The 10,579-nt window shown below is 40.3% G+C and overlaps 2 protein-coding genes across 2 annotated transcripts; one reads left to right on the top strand and one right to left on the bottom strand.

The window, feature by feature from the left end:
* Positions 1–18: 18 nt before the first annotated feature.
* Positions 19–6,188, bottom strand: CSUI_003753 (uncharacterized protein). The gene is made up of 3 exons (XM_068063948.1): positions 4,524–6,188; positions 3,153–3,316; positions 19–2,324 (listed from the first exon to the last, which is right to left on the bottom strand). The coding sequence occupies exons 1-3, from the start codon at positions 5,457–5,459 to the stop codon at positions 1,601–1,603; spliced, it is 1,824 nt and encodes a 607-aa protein (XP_067924075.1). The 5' UTR covers positions 5,460–6,188; the 3' UTR covers positions 19–1,600.
* A 1,081-nt stretch (positions 6,189–7,269) lies between these two features.
* Positions 7,270–10,297, top strand: CSUI_003752 (uncharacterized protein; the record flags this gene model as incomplete). Its single annotated transcript, XM_068063947.1, has 3 exons — positions 7,270–7,719; positions 8,957–9,206; positions 10,134–10,297. Coding segments are annotated over exons 1-3 (708 nt in total), but the record flags the coding sequence as incomplete, so codon positions are not given.
* Positions 10,298–10,579: the final 282 nt, after the last annotated feature.

Here is a 10,579-nt window from a genome sequence, read left to right as displayed (position 1 = left end):
CGAAATAAAAGAGAGAAGAAGAACAAGAAAAAGAGGAAGAAAAGACAGAGAAAAAATGAGAAATCTTCGAAAGGAGAGAGAATAAGAACCTTCAATGGAGAGAGAGAGAGAAAGGAAGCAAGCCAGTAGGTACTCGTGATCCTCAGGTCTCTTCTTCTTTTTTAGCCAAGATGAGATGAGACATGCAAAAGAGGAGATGAAAGAATGCAAATGTGTGAAGAAGAAAAACAACCTCTAGAAAGAGAAAAGAAAGGAGCTAAAGTCCATCCCCAGAAATCTCTCATGAAGAAGACAGGTGATTAATCAGACCTTCAGAATCTCTTCATCCCAGAAATGAATGTCTTTGATCAAAGAGAAAGATAGGCATAATGTCTTGCACAACCCACTCCGTATATAAGGCGATTTTTTCAACTTGACAACACAACCTTCATACCTGCTGAGCGAGCACGATCACATGTAAGAAAATCATATATATCAATATGGATATATATGGATATATATGGATTTATATAGATATATACGCATGCATGCACAGACCGCACTTGGTTGATCAGAGAAAAGTACACGACGAAGGGTACCGAGAGAGATCTCTATCATCACTGCCGTGTCGAATTGTCTGAAGTGAATGGGAGGGTGGGGTGTACATACACCTGACGACTCCACTACGACTCTCCACTTCAACCGAGAGGAGACCTTTCTGTGTAAGTCTGCTTTCTTTGGTTTCTTTACCCCTTTGCGTGAAGTGTATGTACACTCGAAAAAGAAGAAGCAATGAATCTTTTGCCCATTTATTGATAGATAAAAGGACAGAAGCGAGAATAGAACCTGATCATTATCTAGAAAGATGAATGTAGTGAAGAAGCAAAAGAAATTAGCACACTCCGCATTAGGAACGATGAGGCAGTCATCTTCTTCTTACTTAAAAACTCCTCTCTCTATCTCCCCCGGGTGTACATACAGTGCAAACCAGCAATAATGACCATGTTCATGTGGACTAGAAATAGTGAAGCAAACGCATGTTCTTATATCAGAATCGACGTACATTTTTGCATATATACGAACGTAACGAATACTTAGATGTATATATATATATATAGGTTTAAATGGATACCTGCAAGTTTTCTTATACTGAGTTCAATATGAAGACGTCCTCTATGTAGCCACCATACAAGTAGCTATGTAGACCTTTCAGAAGAGAGGGATAAATCGATTTATCCATTAGTCCTCTCTCTCTGAATCGACCTGCTCGTCTCTTTCAAGAACACTTCCACACATCCCTCCCCCTCCCCTTTCGAAAGAAAATCCGAAGAATTCCGACAAGTTGAACTAAAGTTTCAGACAGACATGCAAAGAAACTCGGAAAGAAAGAGAGAAAGAAAAGCACGCCAAGAAAAGAAGAAAAGACCATTGCTACTAGCGAAGATGCTTCTGCCCCACAGAGGCGGTCCTCACGCTGGGGCAGGACGGAAGAAACTTCAGGTGTATGTACACCCGAAATTCGAAGAACAAAAAAACCTCAAGACATCACATGAATCGATGTAGCTAGTTAGCTAGCTGACTAGCTATCTTATCAGTTTTCTCCATCACCAGTTTTTTTCTTTCACAACTCAGACATTTCGAGATAGATTTGTTTCTTTCCTCGTTCATGAAGAGGAATCTTTCTAACACCGTCACTAGCCGTAGAAGAAGGAGCATGCTGGCTCAATCCATACGGAAGGATGGAGATTCTCTTATCTTCTTCTTCTTGTTCTTGCTCTGGAAGAGTATCTTCTCTTTTACTTCCTCTTTCCTGTCTTTCATCCTTCTTTTTGTCTCTTTTCGACCCCTGCAGCCTTCTTTCTCTCTCTCTCTCACCCACGGACGACGTGGGGTGTATAGAAGAAGAAGAAGATTCTTCAACTATAGGAAGACACGTCGATTGTCCTGTAATGAGGTCAGCAGCATGTCGATCGTGGCTCTTCTCATTCTCCGCATGTCTACTATTCATTTCTGACATAGGTATAGAAGAAGAAAAGGAAAACTCACTTCTATTGCGAGAAGAAGAAGAGGAAGAGGAAGAGGAAGAAGAGATCGAAGAAGAAGAACGTTTCCCTATGATAGTTGGAGAGGTAGGATTTCTGCTGGAAGAAGGGTCGTCGAAATAAATGGATGAATCGTCTTGTAGGCGGAAGTATCTTGCAGAAGAGGCAGGAGAAGATCCGAAAAGAGAGGGCCGATGAGAGAGAAAGAGAGACGACAAACTTCCTCTTATACCTGCACTTCGGCTAGTATTACCACTTGTATGGGAGTCTTCTTCGCCTCTTCTCAACGCTGCATTGCGACGTCTATACACACATATACACATACATATGCATACACACATATACACATACATATTCACACCCACCTATCTATCTATCTATATATATGCACTATATACATACATACATATATACAGATATACATACATCTTCATCTTTGTATACATATATATTCCTAGATACTCATACATTAGATTCATCCGCACAGACAGACACATAGATACATACATCGATACATCGACATATCTATTCATACAGATACGTAGTCATAGAGAGACATTTTTATGCATACTGACCGCCTCGGAGCCCTTTGCTGTTCCTTCACTCAGCGGTCGTGTCGGCATGGCATCCGAAAGAAGAAGGAGAGAAGCGACCGACAAAAGACTTCTCCTCCTATGTTACTTCTTCTCTTAGAGGTGGGCCAAGATGAAGAAAATGCAGAGCAATGAACTGACTGATACGAGGAGAACTAGGCTAACCTGCGATGTCTCTCCAGTGTAATATGAAGCCTCATAGAAAACATGCATGCAATGCCCCTCATAAAGAGAATAGGCGGGCGAAGGAGACACATACACTACACACCCCAAAACAAGGGAGAGAGAGAACATGACGGAAAAGACGTTAAGAGCTAGCCTTCTACCAAGAAAGACACACACACACCTAGAAGACCAAGAGATACAAAGATAGATCGATAGATATGCAGATGATATCCCCCCCACCTACATGCACAGATAGCTAGCTAAATGTACATCTCCAGAAAGGCAGAGAAGCATCCATCTATATTTATATGCACAGATATCATCACCTCGCGAGAGATACGTATCTCCATGGAGCTCCATCCATCCCCCTTACTTATGAAGAGTATCGATTCGCATAGCCCTCCAAGCTTTCTGCACATCTCCGTCATGGACCGTAAGATACGCCAAGACTTCCGGGACGGAGAAGTCGTCACTCCCGACTGTCTCCTTCCATCGATGAAGTAAACGACAATCTACGCGCGCTGCCTCAACATCCCCCTGGCGAAGGAAGGAGAAGAAAGAAAGAAGGAAAAAGAAGGAACGTATATACACACTTTACACATGTAGATAAACTCATGATAGAGACGTACAGATACATCGGGAGAGAGAGAATCTTAGTGCAGCTTCACATGCAGAAAGAAACACATAGGTGTCTGTGTCTATACATATATATCTATATATATATACATGTAGAGATATCTATATACATGTAGATATCTCTATGGTGGGTATAGAGGTATGTATATGTATACATATCTACACCTCTATTTGAATGGAAGGAAGTAGGTGTGGATGTGTGGATGAATAGAAGGATAGAAATGAGAAAGAAGAGAAGGAAAAAAAAAACACAGGGAGAGAAAAGAGAATGTACACACAAGGCACGGCAATAGAAAAAGAATCTCGGGTGTATATACACCTGACTCGCTGACGCTTGCTCCCAAACGAACATCCCTAGGTAGGATAAAACACACCACACTCAATGCATACATCTATATACATTCATAAATATAGACACATACACAGATATACACAGATGTATATATATACGTATGTCTGCATATATATATATAGATATAGATATACAGATGTATATAGATAGAGACGGATTCATATGGATATGACTGGAGGTCTATGAGCCTATAGACCTACGTGTAGACTCGAATACAACAATAGGCCTCGAGATATAGATATAAATATATATATAGATCTATACACATATACACACATATTCAGAGATCAAGACAGATAGACTAAAGATAGATAGATCGATCAAAGATAGATTGAAAGATAGATAGATTAAAGATAAATGGATTAGAGATAAATAGGTAGATAGGTTAAAGATAGATAGGTATCCGTAGATGTCTGATACATCTCTATATACATTTTTATCCATGGAGCAACGAAGAGAGATGGATGAATCGATGGCCTGCTGCTTGCCAAAGAGAAGAGAAGAGAATGGGGAGAGAGTCTAGAAAGAAAGAGGAAAAGAGAGAGGTATCATTCACATCCTCCACGACCTCTCGTTCATTCCCAACACATAGAAGAAACGTCTCTCTCTCTCTCTTGTCCAACGATGAATGCGAAACAAAACAATTGATGGATGAAGTCATGGAGAAGCTGAAAGAGAAGCTTTTCGTTCCTTCCTTTCTATCCCATTCTCTTTCTCACTCTTTCTTTCTTTCTTTCTCATTATGTCTTTTCTTACATTTCGAAAGGCGAGCTGCGCGCGTACAAGTTGTATGTCTACATCTTCCTGTAAGACAAGAGAGCTAGCCATCATGGCTGTATAGGCACTCCGATGAATCGACGTAGGAATCCCGCCATCTCGATACTCCCTATCAAAGGTCGATCCAGGTTGCTGTTCCTTCGTATCTTGGTCTTTCTTCTCTCTTCGATCTCTCCTCTCCTCTTCATCTTGACCCTTCGATCTCTTCGTCTCTCCTAAGCTAGAAAAAGAAGAAGAGCATAACGACGACGAAGATGATGGTTGAGGTGTACATACACCCGAGAAACTCCGGGAAGGATGGACATGTTCTTTCTCCTGATGGGTCTTTGAATGTGTGGATCCTTTTTCATCCTCTTCTTTTGCTTTCTTCTTTTTCTTTCTTTTCAGAGGAATGATAAGTTCCCTCTTAAACGAGATATCTGTTGAAGAAAGTCGATTCTGAAGCATGAGCTGTGGTATAGAGACGTCATACTGCAGAGCGATAGAGAGAAGGGTATCTCCTGGTCCGATCTGATGACAAATAAAGGCCTCTTCTTCTCCTTCTTCTTCTACTTCTTGTTCCTCTCCTTCTTCTTTTCTTTCTTCTTCCTTGTGTTCGCTTCTTATTTCTCTGCAACGGGGAGAGGAGAGTTGCGAATGGACAGTCTTCTTCTTCTCGGTGGAAGGAGATGGACCAGTGTGAAGCACACGAAGAGAAGGAGAAACGGTTGAGGTGCTAGCTTCCTTGTTGATAGAGAAAGATGAAGAGAAAGAAGAGTTCTTCTCCTTCGTCACACGAAGCTCCTCCTGCTGACTTCTCTCTTTCTTTTCTTCTTCTTCTTCTTTTCTCTCTTTTCTTCTTCTCAGACCAAAAGAGAAAGAAGAAGAAGGAGAGGAAGAGGAGGAGGAGGAATTCCTCCTGTTCTCTCTCAGCATCTCAAGAAAGCTTTCTTCTCTCTTTCCTTCTTCTAGAAAAAGAAGAAAAAGAAGGAGGAGAATAAGAGAGAGAGAAGAAATCTTATTTCTTTCTTTCTTTGTCAATTAGAACAAGCTTTCATCTCTCCCTGTCTGCCTCTCTCTTTCTTTCATTCTTCTCTCGTTCCTCTTCCTCTTCTTTTCAGAGTCGGAGAGAAATCTCTCTTTCTTCCAGTCTTTGCTTCTTCACCCGAGGAGACCAAAAGCTTGAGAAAGAAGAGCCGAAACGTGAACAAAAAAGAGAAGAAAAGAATGGAGAGGGCTAGGAGAAGAAGGGAACAGAAAGAAGATAAGGCAAAAGACCACCAAGAAGAAAATGGACGATAAGCTTTCTTCCCTCGCCGTGACGAAGTACCGACCTTTCGATCTATCTTGAATCTATCAATTACTTCTATCTTTCATCCATCCATCTATCTATCGATCTTTAATCCGTCTATCTTCTTTAGTCTATCTATCTATCTATCTTCAATCTCTCTCTAGCTGTCTTTAATCAGTCTCTCTATCTCTCTCTCTTTAGGTTGTCTGCATGTCTATTTTCTCTCCCCGTCTATCTCTTGAATAAGAAATGCCCATCACGGGTAATTTCTCTCTCAAAAAAGTAAGACTAGATAGGTACATGGTAGATCAGAAGAGAAGAAGCAGAAGAAAGAAGAAAGGATCGATCCCTCGAAAGAAGGAAATGCGAAACACATGAAGAAAAGAAGAGAAGGAAAAGAGGAGGAAAGACACATGACAAGAAAAGGACACCTCTTTCTCTCTCTCTCTCACTACCTCCCAGAATCTCCCTAGCATGCTTTTTCTCTATCGCTTTCTCTTCTCTTCTCCTTTCTCTCTTTTCTCTCACTGTCTCTTCTTTTCTTCTTCATTTCTTGAGAGAACTTCCAAAGAAGAAGAAAGGCGTGATAAGTAGAATGAAGAAAGAAGTAGAAGCAGAAGAAGAAGAGCATCTGGGGAAGTCGAGAGGAAAGCGCGTTTGAGAAAGGCGTGCGTGACCTCCTTCGTGAGAAGCAAGAAGAGACATAGAGGATCTCTTCCTTCTTTTCTTCTTTCTTTCTTTCTTTCTCATCTGGTGCTCTTGTGTGCGTGAAGAGAGAAAGATAGAAGGAAGCCACTCCATTGTTTCTCTTCGTCCATCTCTTCTTTTCTCTCGATCTTTCTCTTCCGCTTTTTCTGTTCCTTCTTCTTCTTCTTCCTTTCCTGCCGTTGTCTATCTCTCTTCGAAACTTGCCTGTTGAAAAGTATCGACAAGACTCTTCTCTCTTCTCTTCTTTTCTTCTTCCTTTCTTTCTCCTTTTTGTCTTGACTCTCAAGAGAAGAGAGAGGCCGAGGAAACATAGAAGAAAGAGAAAAAGAAAGAAAGAAAGAAAGAGAGAAAGAAAGAGTGAAAAAGAAGGAAGCAAAGAAAGAAAGAAGTGGGTTAGCGTTGCTAGGAGGGGCTGCCCCTGCGACTGCTATGGAGAAAACTTAGAAAGATTTCTACACAAAGAAGAAGACAAAGAAGAAAGAAAAGATGAAAGAAAGAAAGAAAGAGAAAGAGAGAAAGAGAGGAATGAAGAAAGAGAAGATGATGGATGAGTCGACCGTCTTCATGAGGTGAAATACATCACACACAAGCACTCTCTTCACATATACATACACATACAAATACATATACACATACACATATACATATACATACATATATATATACGTACGTCTACATATACATAGGTAGACTGAAGATATGTGTTTGCATCTGCATATGTCTATATAGATAGATAGATAGCTTACACAGAGATAGATAGAAAGATAATTAAGAGACCTGTCATCCCTCTCTCTTGACCTCCCTGTCTCTTGATCTCCCTCTCTCTATCTGTTCCTCTGTATTCTCCATGTGATCGAAGAGATAAAGAGAAGAAGAAGAGAGAGAAGAAGAAGAAGAGGGGAGATGGAGCTAAGTGAAGTGTTTGAATTCTCTTATCGCCTAGGAGTGAAGGGACGTCGACACCTCCAAGGATCAGAAGGCTTCTATCCTGTCTCCCTCTATACAGACAATGATAAAGGAGACAGAAGAGAGAAGAAAAGCAGGGTATCCATCAGACCTTCTAGAAGAGAGATCGAGAGACAGAAAGGTGCAGGAGGAAGAAGTCTATTCTCTTCGTCTTCGTCTTCTTCTTCTTTTTATCCTTGGTCTGGGGATGGACGCTTTTTAGCTTCATTAATCTTTCCGAATCTTCTTAGGGTAGGAATAAATCGACGAGAACAAATAGATACAGCCTATACCACCCACATACACGGCCCTATCGCTCTCCTTTATCAAATGCTTGCGTCTCAACTTCTCTCTCTGTCGAAATCTTCTTCCTCTATTTACTCCCTTCTTGTTCATCTGTACCGACACATGCAGCAGCGTCTATCTCGATGCAGGTATATAGATATACGAAGATAGATATATATATAGGTATGTGTATAGATATAGGTGTAGATAGCTGTAGATAGAGATAGATAGACTAAAGATAGATAGCAATAGATTAAAGATTAAAGAAAGATTAAAGATCAAAGATGAAGATAGATTGAGAGACTTCGGTTAGGTCGTTGTGTGTGTGGGGAGTCTTAGGGCGTGATCGCCTGGGGTGAGACAAGAAGTGCCTTCGGTTTGTCTCACTAAGATATCAAAAAGAAAGAAAGAAAGAAAGAGGGAGAAAGAAGGAAAAAAGAAATAAAGAAAAAAGAAGAAAGAAAGAAATTTTCTTTACATAACGAGTGAAGAAGCAACGAGTAGCAGAAGGAAAAGGAAAAGGGGCGGCGCATCTCCTTCAGAGACTTCCCGACGTCTTCTCTGTTAGCTGCATATACACCCCATTCTCTCTCTGTCTCTCCATTTCGTCTACATGATCTTTCTTTCTTTTTTCTTTCTTCCTTTCTTTCTTTCTTTCTTTCTCTCTCCCTATAGACAACACAGACACCCGTATCTTATCGACAGCTTTGCCATCTAAATCTCTCTCTCTCTCTCTCCGTGACGCAAACATCTTTTTATGTCGATCAACATGCAAATCTCCTATAGCTCATACACGCCTAACTACAGACATATATATATATATATATCTTTCTCTATATATATATCTTAAAATGCATGTATTTATAGATATATATGTATATGTGTATGCGTGTATCTATTCATCTCTAGGTATGTATGTGTATGTATGTCTGGTGGGGGGGTTCTTGTGCTACTGTCGGTGGTCTTGCATGCATTGAATTTTTCGTCCTTTCTTCTTCCTGTCTCTCTCATTCTCTCTCTTTTTCTTTTGTTTGGCGACTTCCTTCGCTGTCTCCTCTAAAGGCCTTTCTTTCCTTCCGTTTCTTTCTCTCTCTTTCTTTCTCTTCGCCCCTTTCTTCTATGAGGTTCTCTCCCAGACATGTGGCTCTCTCCATGCCTACTTTCTTTCTTTCTCTCTGTCTCCCACTCTTTCTTTCTGCTCTAGATTTTATATGTCGACGAAGAAGAAGATGAAGAAGAAGATGAAGATGAAGAAGAAGAAGATGAAGATGAAGATACCGAAGGATTAGAGGTGGGAATGATGGATGATACACGCAAAGTCAAGAGAAAAAGAAGAAGCATCAAAATCTTCCAGACTTTCACTCTCCCCTCAACAATTCTCCACTTCCACTGGTCTCCTTCTTCTTCTTCTTCTTCTTTTCTTCGTTTTCTTCTTCTTCTCTCAGACTCGACAGGTACCACAGCACCTCTCGCGCTTTCCCTTTCTCTCTCTTCTTCTTCTGCCTCTAGATTCTCTCTACTCTTTTACCCTGCCTTGGCCATATCTATCTGTCTATCTCCAATCTGTCTTCTTCCCTTTAGACATCGCTGTCTATTTACTGTGAACGCGCATACATATAGATATATATATGTATGTATATATGTATATATAGTTATGTATAGATATGTATGAGGAAGAAGAGGCTTAGGGAGATCTAGCGTGGGGCTCTTCAAGCCTTTTTTCTTCTACCAAAGCAAAGCAAATGCTCTTCGCCCCTTCTTTCTTTCTTTCTCCCTCTTTCTTTCTTTCTTTCTTTCGTTCTGACTCCTTTTTTCGTTTCTTCCTTCTTACTCTTTCCCTCTTTCTTTCTTCTTCTTGTTGTATCTCTCATCTCTCGTCTTCATCCCTAGCTTTTCTTTTCTTTCTCATGCTAGAGAGGCTACAGAGCTTTCAATATAAACCAGCCAATACAGCAGGAGGAGGGAGGAGTTTGTCTTCTTTCTCTCCTTCAATTTTCTACGGGCCTGCATGCAATCGCACATATACATAGACATACATAGCTAGATACGTATAGATACGTATGTGTAGCTCAGTGTATTGGGTGATGTATAGCTATATCTGCATGAAAGAATAGACATCTCCACGTATACATATATGGATGTAATTGTCTATATATATATGTATATATATACATGTATATATATGTATATGCATATATATATATATATATATATGTCTATATATATGTCTATATGAAGATGATGTACTTTGGTATGATTTGATAGCTTGACGCAAGTGTAGGGACATATGCATATTTATTTATATCTCTATCAATCTCTCTCTTTCTTTGTTTCATCCCTTCTTTCTTTTTTCTTCTTTGCTTTTCTTCTGTCTTCTTCAGTCCGCGTGTTTTCTCTTCCTCTGAGAGAAGAAGAAGAAGACGGCTCTTCTTCTTTTTCTTCTTCTTTCTCTTCTTGTTGTCTCGTCATTGACCAAGGAATCCTCGCCATTTCTTCTGCTTCCTGGTCTCCTGACGGTTCTCATATCCTAACTGCATGTGAAGGAGGTGTACGTACACCTCACATACAGGCATACACAGGAGGAGAAAGAGACCCTTTTCTCTTTCTTTCTTGCTTTCTTGCCGACCGTAGAATAGGCCACTTGTCTGATAAGGGTCCTCCTTCTTCTTTCATAGAGAGTAAAAGAATGAAAGATCTCTCTATCTCGGAAAAGACAAGCATAGTCTTCACTACACACACATTCTCACTCTCCATACTTCTTTCTATCTCTAATCTATCTATCTATCTATCTTTAATCTATCTATCTAACTATGTGCCTCTCTATCTG

This window comes from Cystoisospora suis (assembly GCF_002600585.1).
Source record: "Cystoisospora suis strain Wien I chromosome Unknown contig_1696, whole genome shotgun sequence".
NCBI classification, from domain to species: domain Eukaryota; phylum Apicomplexa; class Conoidasida; order Eucoccidiorida; family Sarcocystidae; genus Cystoisospora; species Cystoisospora suis.
This window is presented reverse-complemented; position numbering and strand designations above follow the sequence as displayed.

Excerpts from the sequence above, each read along its gene's own strand:
- CSUI_003753 (XM_068063948.1), bottom strand. The coding sequence starts at position 5,459 with ATGCTGAGAGAGAACAGGAGGAATTCCTCCTCCTCCTCTTCCTCTCCT. Across the intron at positions 3,317-4,523 it reads CGCAGCTCGCCTTTCGAAAT|GGGGATGTTGAGGCAGCGCG; the intron begins GTAAGAAAAGAC and ends TTCCTTCGCCAG. Across the intron at positions 2,325-3,152 it reads CGAATCGATACTCTTCATAA|ACGTCGCAATGCAGCGTTGA; the intron begins GTAAGGGGGATG and ends ATGTGTGTATAG.